The sequence below is a fragment of the Theropithecus gelada genome, chromosome 16 (assembly GCF_003255815.1).
Source record: "Theropithecus gelada isolate Dixy chromosome 16, Tgel_1.0, whole genome shotgun sequence".
Lineage (NCBI taxonomy): Eukaryota > Metazoa > Chordata > Mammalia > Primates > Cercopithecidae > Theropithecus > Theropithecus gelada.
The window spans coordinates 23,345,135-23,357,072 of record NC_037684.1 but is presented as its reverse complement, the minus strand read 5'-3'; the positions used below and the strand labels follow the sequence as shown (position 1 = coordinate 23,357,072).

At 50.9% G+C, this 11,938-nt stretch overlaps 1 protein-coding gene across 2 annotated transcripts; it reads right to left on the bottom strand.

Moving 5' to 3' along the window:
• Positions 1-6,632: 6,632 nt before the first annotated feature.
• MRPL27 (mitochondrial ribosomal protein L27) lies at positions 6,633-11,923 on the bottom strand. 2 transcript variants are annotated; one of them, XM_025363889.1, is made up of 4 exons: positions 11,853-11,923; positions 9,161-9,292; positions 8,738-8,805; positions 6,633-7,073 (listed from the first exon to the last, which is right to left on the bottom strand). In XM_025363889.1, exons 1-4 carry the CDS (start codon positions 11,890-11,892, stop codon positions 6,867-6,869), a joined length of 447 nt encoding a protein of 148 aa, XP_025219674.1. In that variant the 5' UTR covers positions 11,893-11,923; the 3' UTR covers positions 6,633-6,866. The 2 variants fall into 2 exon arrangements, with proteins under 2 accessions (XP_025219674.1, XP_025219675.1); XM_025363890.1 differs by lacking the exon at positions 11,853-11,923 and adding an exon at positions 9,612-9,864.
• Positions 11,924-11,938: the final 15 nt, after the last annotated feature.

Genomic DNA, 11,938 nt, shown 5'->3' with positions numbered 1-11,938 from the left:
CTCTGGGCTCTGTGTTTTTCCTCCTGGGTGTCAGGAAGCCATCACCATTCATTGGGTCTTCTCCAGAAGTCTTAGCTGGTAGCCTTGAGAAGGTAAAGATCTCATTCCCTCAGATGGAGAACACTTTAGAATACACCCAAGAGGGACTGAAGAACTCATCTAGCCTGGGTGCAGGGGTTCACGCCTGTAATCCCAACACTGGGAGGCTGAGGCAGGAAGATTGCTTCAGCCCAGGAGTTTGGGACCAGCCTGGGCAACACAGTGAGACCTCGTCTCTATGAAAAAAAATTTTTTTAATTAGCCAGGCGTGGTGGCGCACATCTGTAGTCACAGCTACTCAGGAGGCTGAAGCAGGAGGTTGAAGCTGCAGTAAGCCAGAATTGTACCACTGCACTCCAGCCTGGGTGATAGAGTCTCAAAAAACAAACATCTAATCCAACTCCTTTTTTCTGAGGGGTAAACAGGCCCAGAGAGGCTCGAAGACTTCTTCTTTGCCACCCAGCAGGCCAGGGGACCAGCAGGACCTGAGCTTAGTTTGAGAGCCCTGACCCAGCACTTCCACCCCCACCACCGGGCCAGGCTGCAGCAGATGCTGGTTCCTCTATCCTTGGCCTTAGCAGGGCCCATCCTAGAAGCCTGGCCCTGCCACGCGGGGTACCTTCAACAGAGGCAATCCCAGCCATGGCCTGGTGGTTATGATTGGGGCGCTTTTCTTTTAGGGGCAGGAACAGCAGCAGCCTAGGTCCCTGGTCACTGTCCTAGGACCCATGTTGAAAAGGGTTGTCCATCCTCCCTCCCTTTCCCAAGCCTCCTCTCCCCCTCCCACTCTCCTACCGATGTCAGCCAGGGCTTGGTATCAGTCTTTCACACCTTACTTAATGTGGGAGCAAGGGTGAAGGTTTCTAGACCTCTAAAGTCACCCTATCAGCCAGCCACACTGATCTCAGCTCAGGTTGGGGAACAAATTCCCGCCCAGGCTGCCACATGTCAAGTTCTCCTAGTTGCCAGGAGGGGGCAGTGCTGACAACCAACTGATAACAGCATTGGGGTTTTTGTCGGCTGATCATGCCTGCAGTATCTCAATCCTTACAGCTCTTAGGCATTTTTATTATCGTCATTTAGCAGATCAGAAAACTGAGGCTGTGAAATGACGAGCCCAAAGTCACAGCTAACTATTAGATGATGGCAGCAGCCTTCAGAAAGAGGCAGGAAGCCTCCAGAGCCACTCAGTCACTACACTCTCCTGCTCACATAAGAGCCTGGCCGGGCAGGTAAGTAGGAAGGAACTAATGGCAAGAATTCAAAGGAAAGAGTGCTTAGGTTCGGAGGCTAAGATTATTCATTTTCTTCTGGCTCCTATTTTAGTGAACATCTGAAGCTATACCCTGGTTCTCTAGAATGTTGGGGTTTTTGTTTCCCAGTATCAACTCTCAGGTCAATAAAGAGGAAAAATTAACAACTAGGTTCAGCATTTTAGGCATGGGCAGTAAATATTAGAACACTTAGACTTTGCTGCCCAAGAGCTCACAAACTAGCCGGTGGGTTTAACCTGGGCTATGGCTGTGCTGTGTTAGGCTAGCAGAACAGTTTTCAAAGTAGTAGTAGTATTTTTAGAGACAGGGTCTGGCTCTGTTGTTCAGGCACGATCATGATCATAGCTCACTGTAGCCTTGACCTCCTGAGCTCAAGCGGTCCTCCTAAGTAGCTAGGGCCACAGGTGTGCACCACCATGCCTGGCTTTTTTTTTCTTTCTTTTTTTTTTTTTTTTTTTTTGGTAGAACAGGGGTCTCTCTCATGTTGCCCAGGCTAGTCTCAAACTCCTGGCCTCAAGCAATCCTCCTGCTCCAACCTCCCAAAGCATTGGGATGACAGGCATCAGCCACTACTCCTGGCCTCAAAGTACTATTTAAAAAAAAAAAAAAAAAACCTTAGGTAGGACATGCACTTGCTGCATCCCTGTCCTTCACCATATTAGATCAGGTCGTAGTTAGCCATTATTGTCACCTGCTGTAAACATTTTGAGTTTACATTCTTCAACTCAAGTGAGTCGTGATCCTGACAGAGGATTCTGATTTAATGGGTCTGAGGTGGCAACCCACAATGGTATGCTTTTAAAGCTTCTCAGGCCTTTCTAACAAGCAGGCAGGCAGAACCAGGAAAGCGTAGCCCCACCCCTGCTGCTCTGGCAGGCCTGTCTTGGCCCCACTGAGTTCGAAGCGCTGCAGGACCCAGGACCAGGCCCCAGGACTCCTCCTGAGAGGTTCAGAGGGCAGGCTTGGGGGTGGAGGCACTCCTCTCCCATTCTCTCCCCTGTTCAGGTCACTGAGGTGAGTGGGAGCCCAGCTTTGCTGCCCGAGTTCCTAGCAGACAGTGTTCTCTACCCCCCCCCCCCACCTTTCTGTAGGGTTAGCTCAGCCTGGAGGCTTGGGTTTTTTGAGGTTTTGAAATCCACTCCAGGCTGGGCCCCTGGGTTCAAATTCAGGATTTGGGCCAGGCAGGACACAGAGTGGGGGTAGGGAGCGGGTGCAGGCAGGCTGGGCACCCAGAGCTACACAATAACTGCTTTGGAGGGAGGAGAAGAGCCTGGACAGAGGCTTTTGTATTTCATGGCCTGGCGTACCCGGTTTCCAGGGCAACCATGGACACCACGGTTCTGTTAGAGGTGGAAGCCAAGACCAGAAGACAGCCAATTGACATTCAGAGCCCAGTTACCTGGGCCAATGGGAAGTGGAGGTGGGCAGTGGAGCTGGGAGGGATCTGGAACTGAGAAGTGCGGAGATCTGAGCGAGTTGGAGTCCCACTGGCTGTCAGGTTCAGCAGAAGCACGGCCTGTTCCTCCCAACCCCTGCTCTGAAGGTTGTAGCGGGACCCTCATAGATGCCAGGCCTACAGAGGCAGGAAAGGCCGAGAGCCTGGAAAACTGCTTACAGATGCCCCTGCTCTGAATGAAGCTGTTCTTCCAAGCCAGGGTTCCCAGGGAGGGGTGTGGCACCTGGGGGGAGGGTCAGCCCTGTGGCCCTGCTGGCTGCCCTCAAGGCTGATGCCCTTTCCTGGCATCCCCTGCCACTGCTTCTCCGTGTGCAGACATCACCATGGACAACAGCCTCCTAGCCATAGTCATGGCCACCGGTGAGTACCTACTGCCATTCCGTGTCCCAGGGATGGGGCAGAGGCACCGTAGGCAAAGCCCAGCTTCTTCATCTATAGGGTCACCTCAAGCAACAGCCCTCCCCAGCTAAGACTTGAGAAGTATGCTGTGCACGGCTGGCCTTTGATCCCTCTGGTCCCTTCCCTGTGCCAGGTCCTATGATGCCACAATCTTTGGTAATGAGAGGAGCTGGGCACCAGGGGCTGTTGAGCTGGGCTCTTGGGTCCTCTCCTGCCTCCTCAGATCCACTGTTTCTCAGGGTATCTGCTCCATCCCCTCCCTTTGTGTCTCTGTAAAATCTCCCTTACACACATCACCCCCTGGGCTCCAGGCAGGGAAGGGACAGGGCTACTCTGCTCCCCCTCACAAATCTCTGCCCCAAGGACTTGATGCTGTAGCAAAAAGGAAGCTGCCTGCACCTCAGTTTGCCTTGTTAAGCTGGTATCAGTCCCAGGCAGGTCATTCCTACACCAGCTTTTGGAGTGAATTCCAATCTGGTGAGGAAATGGGCCTGCATGTGCTGGGTCCAGGCTGCCCCTTGATGGTGCCTCTGGGGGGAGGGCAGCCTCATCTGCGGTGTTCATCATGGCCATCCTGCTGCTGCTGCTGCTGCTGCTGCACCAGCGCGACCCCCAGTGCTGCCAGGTCCTCTGCACCTGCCACTTCTTCCGGAGTCCCAGCCAATACGTAAGCACCCTGACCCACCAACCCCTTGCCTTCATGGCCCCCACCCTGACCCAAATCCTGACAAAAGGGCACCTGTCCTCTGACCAAGGAGAAACAATTGTTCAGTATGGAAAGGGCCTTTGGAATCTTTCTCTGCAGCATCCAGCCTGGGTTCCCTCTGAGTCAGGGGAGCAGTGTGGAAAGGGTTAATAACATCTAGGCCCCTCCCTGACCATTGTTAAACATAACTCAGTGCAAGGAGCTGCTCAGTGAAGACAAGGTCTTTTTCCAGCTCCCAAGGGAAAGTACAGAACCCCCACTTCTGGGGGAGGGGGTAAGTGGCAACAACAGCACTGTCAGTCCTCTCCCCAGGGACAGCGTGCCATATGGCATCCTGTACAGGAAGGAAACAAAATCTTCTGAGCTGCAGCCCCCCAGGCTCTGACACCATATCCCAACACTGAGCACCAGACAGGATGGAGGGGTAGGGACAGGAGGTGGTTTTCTCTGACTCCCCACCAAAGGTCATCAGACCTGGCTACCAGACTATGGCAGAATGAGCTAGTGGCCAGAAAGGAGTGGATTATCTTTACACCCTAGTCCTTTCCAGAAATGCTGAGGGTCTGAGCTTTGTGCCTTGGCCCAGGTGGAGAGGATTAAAGGGATGGAGAAAGGGGCATGGAGGGAAATAAAGGGTTTGGAATCTGCTGTCTTGCACACTGACCCTGAGCTTCACCTTGAGTTGTGCTTCATGATCCCAGGACTGCCCACCTCCCTACTTCAGCACCATGGGATGCCACACCGAGGTCCAGCCAGTGGAAAGGAGCCGAGAGTCCCAGGGGATACAGGTGAGGACCCCTGGACCTGCCACCTGGGATGGAGGAAGAAGTGCGTGCTGGGGTTGTGAAGCCAGGCAAGGGACCTAGTGTGGTTAAGGGGACTAAAAAGAATGCAGGGGAGGGGAAGGATGGGATGAAGACTGGAGAGGCTTCTTGGAGGAGAGGGAGGAGTGCAATACCCCGAACTTAGGCTTGCTCTGGGGAAGAGGACCCAGACCGAAGCTGGATAACGCTGGGGCATGCCTCCCTGGCTCCCTTGGCTTTTCTTGGTCACAGGGCCACTCCCAGGTGGCTGAGGTATTCTGTGTGGGGCTGCCCAGGAGCCACCAGCTGCCCCTGTGGCAGCCAGCTTGCCTACCCAGCTATGAGAGTGTTCAAAAGAAGGACCGGCAGCAACAGATTCACCAGCTGATTGCACAACGCTTCGGGCTCCGGGCCTGCAGAGAGGTGAATGTCCAGCCTTCTCAGCCCTGGGTGCCCTGGCTAACCCACCTTTTCACTTACTGCATTTTAACACACAATACCCAATTAGAGGCCCTGGGGTCAGGAAAAGGGCCACTAGTGGAGAACTCAAGGATATGAGTGGAGGCCCCAGTTCACTTCTTGTGTAGATGGTACAGACCCCAGCCCAGGGAGGGCTAACCAGAGGGGTTTCCATGGAGCCAACATCTCCAGGGGAGATGCAGAAAGCAACAGTCCAAAGAAAGGGTGTTGCATATATGGGAGGAGAGCAAGAAAGTGGCTAACACCTTTGCTCTCCCATTTCTTCAGCTGCCACCAAGCTATGAGGACGCCATAAGGTCACTGCCTCCACCGCCGGCCTGCTGTGGCTCTACTCAGCCATCCCGGGAAGCAACCACCTGCCCTGCTCAGGGGAACACCACAGTGTAGGAGGGAGCAACCACTTCTGTCCGGCTCTTCCCCTTTCTCCAGGGGACTGGACGGGAGAACACTGAGCCTGTGGAGACAGCCCCCATCAATCTCCCCTGCCTAAAGACGACTCCAGCTGGGCCTTGGTACCTGATGCCCCCACACATGGTGCCAAAGTAAATCCCAGGTCACCTCTGCCAAGGATGTGCAGGAGATGAGGAATCCAGGGTAATGTTCTGGGAAAGCAAGATGACATGTTCAAGGCAGAACTCCAGAACTGGGAGGCTTCTCTGACCTCAATCCCTGGAGTGCCTGCCTTCAAGGCAGAGTAGAGTCCCTGAAAGGAAGCCACTGGACCCAACAGGCCCCTCTCTGGGACCGTAGCCAACACCACCTACCTCCAACAGCCAGGAATGATCATCCAAAATGAGATTTTCTTCCTGGCTCCTCCACTCAAAGGCAAGCCTCTAAAGGTCCTGGCTGGGATGACAATAGAGTGGCCTGACCCCTGCCCACTCTAAGCCCTCACTGAGTATTCCTGAAGCCAGATTCTTTGCTACTGTTTATCGTTTGAGATAGATCAAGAACCAGAAGAGAATGTGGGCTTGGTAGGCCTAGCTTTTCAGGTGAGCAGGAAGAAGCCATTTGTTACCTACTCTGCCCTACCACTGGAAAGACCTCGGCAGTCCAGGGCAGATGAGGCCTGACGGAGCCTCCCAGAAGCATATCCTGCCATCCCACAAGCTCTCTCTCTGCCCTAGACCTGGAGAGGTAGGGAAGAGGCTTTCCTGTGGCTATCTCTGGGGCTACAGCCCCAGCTCCCTTTGCATGTGGCTACGGGAGAAGAACATGACTGTGTTGCTTCCTTTACTGACTGCCCCCACCCCTCCTCCCAGGGCCCAGCCCCTGGCCTTTCCTGGGATCTAAGAGGGGAAGCAGCAATGACACCCTCAAGCACGAGCTCCCCTCCTTCCCCTCTGGAGGACAGTGCCAAAGCAAGTCCCCCTTCTCATTTCCTCACTCAGATACGTTCTTTCTTGCTTTGAGGCTCCCCCTTGGTGTGCACTAGAGAACCTGGGTAAGGACCAACAAATCACTAGGCAGTTCCATCCAGGTGTGTCCCTAAATAGCATGCGTTCATGACTCTGGCTCACTTTATTTTTGGCCCCAGGTCAGGTCTCCCAAAGGGTTTCCCAGCAGTCACTTCAGAGTCTCCTGCAGAGTCACCATCAAGCAGACCTCTTCCTTGGGAGGCCGTGTCGTCGCCCCAACCCTTGACTTCTGGTATCACCATCTCCTGTCACCTGGGCTCCAGTCTCTGTCTGATGGCCTCAAACAGGACATCAAAGCATAGCTACCAGTTTGAAGGTGCCCTCCGGCTTGGCAGGAACCACGTGGACAAAAGTCTTGTAGAGTACAGCACCCTTGGGCAGCCTGGTGATCAGATCCACAGCCTCCGTGTTTCTGGGATGAGGCACGTAGACCTCCTTAGTGTAGCGGACTATCCCCTCTTCCAGGGCATACAGACATTTATTCTTCCCAAGACCCACCTGCAACACACAGACCTGGTCAGCTGGTCAGCGAGGTGGCCCGTCCCAGAATTTTGGGACAGACTTCTCACACAGAGCCACGCCCTGGGGCCGAAGAGGGGGATCAGAGAATGCCATCTCAGGTTCCCTTTCCCACTGGCTGGCACTTCGAAACCTTCTGCTTCTTTACTGACTCATAACAAATGAGGGAAAAGAAAGCTCCAACAGCCAACGTGGGTCACTGTTCAGTCCCAGGGGGCTGTTACCTGGAGCCATGTCTATGTAACTGGTCAGAAGCCACAGTGGACAGATCCCAAAACCCAGGAAGATGCCCTAAATCTTCACTTAAGACTTAAACAACACTAGAACTGTCATATGTCATATTAAAACACTAGTTTGATGTAAATTTTCATCTAGGTAGTGATTTATAAAGTTTAGGCTCTATGGAAAATATAGACCAAAGCTATATGTATAATGCATATGCCAATAAAACAATCATACTATTGCATCAGCTAATACCCATGTAAGCCCTTTAATACCCATTAAGTCATTTAATCCTCACCTTGTAAAAGAGGTATTATCTCCAATGCCATTTTTCAGATGAGAAATACGAAGCAGAGAGGTTAAACTATGTTGGATGTACAGTTTTTAACCATATTTTTTAGCTTTTTCTTTTAGAACTTCAGGCTGGGTGTGTGGCAGATTTTACCCAGGTAGTCCAGCACTATTCTGTCTCTCTGATTAAAAGAATGGGCTCTGGAGCCAGGATGTCTGGTTCAAATACCAGCACTGCTACTTACTCCTGTGTGGTCTTAGGCAAGTTTACTTCACTGTGCCTCCGTTTTTTTTCATCTGTCAAATGGGAATAATATTAGCTACTTTACAGGATTAATTTGAGGATTCATAGTCAGCAATCATAAAGGGCTTAGAATACCATCCAGCTCAAAATATGTTAGCTTTGATTGTTGTTGACATAGCTACACATCTAATGTCCTAAGTTCTAAAAGGTAAAGCTACTACATATGAAATTATCCAAAAAGGGGTGAGGGAAGGGAAACTGTTTACAAAGGAAACTAATATTTAAAATAATGTGAAGAGTAGAGTATTGTTCTGTCTCTGTAACAAAGAACTGTCCTACCCTATAAAAATGATGCCAACTTGCTGAAACTGAAATCCCCACCTGGTATGAACCTAATTTCTGGCATACTGAATTCTATTTCATTAAATTCAAGCTATCTTTCAACCATCTACAAGTAAGTCTATGCAAAGGGAGAGGTCTTAGACATAATGAAAAACTAATAAATTGAAATTAGTTTCCCAAGACTAAAATAATATTTTAGATATCTTGTCCTCCAAGAACTGAGGGTTAGAAAGAAGAACCAAGAATACCAGGCCAATGCAACACCAAAGCAAAACATAATGATCTGGGAGTTAGGCAGACCTGGTGCAAATCCCAGCAGTCACTTGCTCCTTCCACCCCCTCTAAGTCTCTGGCATTTCACCTGTAAAATAGAGACACCTCACAGGGATGCAGTAAGGAAGAAATGAGATCGTGTAGGCATGGGAATCAGCACAATGCTTGCCATTTGGTAAGCACCCAATACATGCAACTGTTACTACCATGCTTAGGGGCAAGGAGAGGTCATCCTAGAAAGGAAAAAGGGGGCAGCAACAGAGCAACTCACATGGGCACCTGGGTGCCAGCGGAAATGGCGCTGTGTTCCAATGATGTTCCCAGCATGAACATAGTGACCTAGAAGAGAAGTCCACAGTGATTGGGGCAGCATAGCAAACTACCAAGAAAACATGATGGCCTAAATGCTGCATACCAACTTCCAAGCCTGCCCCTGGCCAAAAACAACTCCCAGACAGTCCAACACAAGCACTGCAGGATCTGCCACCCAGCAGCTCTTATCTCTAATTGCATGGTTATGGCTCATACCCACCCACCCTATGACCCTTCCTCAGGTCTTATCCGTTCCTTTAATCTGGAGCCAATTATGATGGTGAGGAAGAATAGGGCCAGGAACATGCAGGGTTCTTCTGCTCTCCTAAGGAACACCAGGACAGGGTGCAGCTGGGAAGGGGAAGCCAAGGCACATCCTCACCTTCCATTTTCTTAATGCCTAGGCGTTTGCCTGATGACTTTCCACCAAGGTTTCTGGAGCTACCACCCGTCTTCTTGGATGCATATCTGACAGCAAGAGCTGTAGCAGGAGTAGAGCTCAGCAAGGATGTAACTGCAAAGAAAACAGAAACATTGTTCAGACAGACAGCCTCAAACTATTTCTGCCTCAATGGGGCACATGCTGAGAGGTGAGAGGTGGTGGGGAGATGAGAAAGATGTGTCAGGGGAGCAGAAGTGCCACTGAGTGTATTAGTTCTCAGGGAATACCTGAAGGTCCTTGGCTTTCTTCTTTTGGGGGAGGGGGCGGGAGAGCAGTGAAACATAAATGGAAAAAAATAAACATCATGTGTTCTGGGTCCTGACACATTTAGTCTAAATGTGCTGAGGAGAAATGGACACCACAGAGCTGCCTGCTTCAGAGGCTCACTCACCCTCATGCACCATGGAGGGGCCAGAACAGACTTGGGAAGCCCAGCACATCCAGAGAGGCTTCTGTTTCAGGCTCACTCACGACTTTTTCTTTTTTTTTAAGACGGAGTTTCACTCTTGTTGCCCAAGCTGGAGTGCAATGGGCGCAGTCTTGGCTCACTGCAACCTCCGCCTCCCGGGTTCAAGCGATTCTCCTGCCTCAGCCTCCCAAGTAGCTGGGATTACAGGTGTGTGCCACCACGCCCGGCTAATTTTTTGTATTTTTAGTAGAAACGGGGTTTCACCATGTTAGCCAGGCTGGTCTGGAACTCCTGACCTCAGGTGATCCCAAATTGTTGGGATTACAGGCCTCACCCATGACTTTCTCAGCTATTCACTCATCCACTGCTCACCAAATACTAGTAAACTAAAAGGGTAGCTGGTCTGAAGGTGGCTCCCACAGGGTCCTGGCCATTTCAGAAGGCTGGGCCCTTTCTTCTCAAAGCACATCAAGCAGAGGTCCAACCATGACCCACAGACTGCCCTTGTTAATCTGACCCCTCCATACTCATTCCAAAGTGCTCAATAGCATTCATTTGAAAAAGTAAAACAAACTAAAATTCATACTAAGATGGTAGTCCCTTGCTGTATGACAAGCTTAGGGGTGCAACTCCTTGCCTGCAGGTCTCCAGACACAGCCATGATTTAAGGCCCATGCCAGTGTCTTTAGAGAAGCTTTGTGGGTCTCTGGAGCCTGTAAGTTCAGAGTGTCTGAAGCCTGGGTTTCTGACATTTCCATGACAACACAGACTAACTGCGGCAAAGGACCAGAGATAAGGACTCAGAAAGACAACATGTTAAATGCCCAGCACCAGGATCTACCTACCTTTAAACATCTATTCATTCATTTACATACTTACTAAGCTCAGGAGCTGGGCTTTTACTTTACTTACATTATCTCATTCACAAATATTTGCTCTTCACCCTACTCCCCATCCTCCTCCTCAAAGTAAATGGTGCTACCATTCAGCCAGTTGCTTAGGCAGAAACCACAGTCACTGCGGATTCCTTCTCTTTGCTGACCTCACATATTCAGTTCACCAGCAAGCTCTGTGGATGCTAACTCCAGAACAGATCTCAAATTCATCCATTTTCCTCCAAGTTCACTGCCACCACAAACGTCTTGGCTAAATCATCTCTGCTCAGGGATATTATGGCTTTCCATCTGATTTCCTCATTTCCACTCCTATCCCCTTTAAATTTACATAACAGGAATAGTTTGCTTCTCAAAATGTAGAACTGGCTCAAGTCACTCTCCTGTCCCTCACTCTACACAGGGCTAGGTCTCCTGTCATTCTTTTTTTTTTGGGGGTGGGGGGTGGGGTGAGGACAGGGCCCCATTCTGTCACCCAGGCTGGAGTGCAGTGGTATGTACATGGCTCACTGCAGGCTCGACCTCCTGAGCTCAGGTGATCCTCCCACCTCAGCCTCCTGGGTATCTGAGACCACAGGCAAGCGCCACCACACTGGGCTAATTTTTGTATTTTTTGTAGAGATGGGGTTTTGCCATGTGGCCCAGTTGGTCTTGAACTCCTGGGCTCAAGCGATCCGCCCGCCTCGGCCTCCCAGTGTTGGGACTACAGGCATGAGCCATCATACCCCGCCTCCTGTCATTCTTTAGTTCTTAAATGTTATCTCCTCAGAAGACTTCCTTCACCGTTCAATCTAAGAAAACACACACACAAACACACACACACACACTCATTTTCTTTCTTCACAGCACTTGCCAGTTTGCAACTACTTTATGTGTTCATTTATTGGCTTATGCACCAGAGAAAACCGTTCGGGGGCTAGAAGCCATGTCTTCACGTTTTCTGCTGATTTTCTGAACACCTGCCGCCGTGTCTACCACAAAGTAAGACCTCAATTTGTTGAATGAATAGATTAATTTTTTCATCACTAATGTGCCATTGTTACTAACACTCATACAGAGAAAGGATCCACCCAAACCCCCAACCGCCAAGGAAGCCGTCCGTGCTCCTGAGGCAGGGGAAGGCCAAGTGCTCCTCCAACTCCCCCACTCATGGTTCTACCCAGGATGTGTCACGTGACCAGCGACAGCGTCCCTCAAACCTGGAGTGGCCCACACACTTCCCCTCGCATCCAGGGTCCTCCGCGGGGATCAGTATCACCTCCTTCCCTCCCTGCTGGAGCTCCACTCTGCCTCCCCGCCTCGCCCCGCTCTGACTACTGCGTCCCATTACCAGCTGTTCGGGTCCTCAGCGGCAGCACCACAGACGCCATGTTTGCGTTCACTCACTTCCGGTCTCGAAAAGGTTCTACTTCCGCT

What these genes read in the sequence shown, in the direction of transcription:
- MRPL27 (XM_025363890.1), bottom strand. Translation starts at nt 9,660, where the DNA reads ATGTGCTGGGCTTCCCAAGTCTGTTCTGGCCCCTCCATGGTGCATGAG. An exon ending in CCCCTCCATGGTGCATGAGG is followed by an intron (nt 9,293 to 9,611) that starts GTGAGTGAGCCT and finishes TTTTCTTTGCAG; the next exon opens with TTACATCCTTGCTGAGCTCT. An exon ending in GCTGGCACCCAGGTGCCCAT is followed by an intron (nt 7,074 to 8,737) that starts GTGAGTTGCTCT and finishes TGTGTGTTGCAG; the next exon opens with GTGGGTCTTGGGAAGAATAA.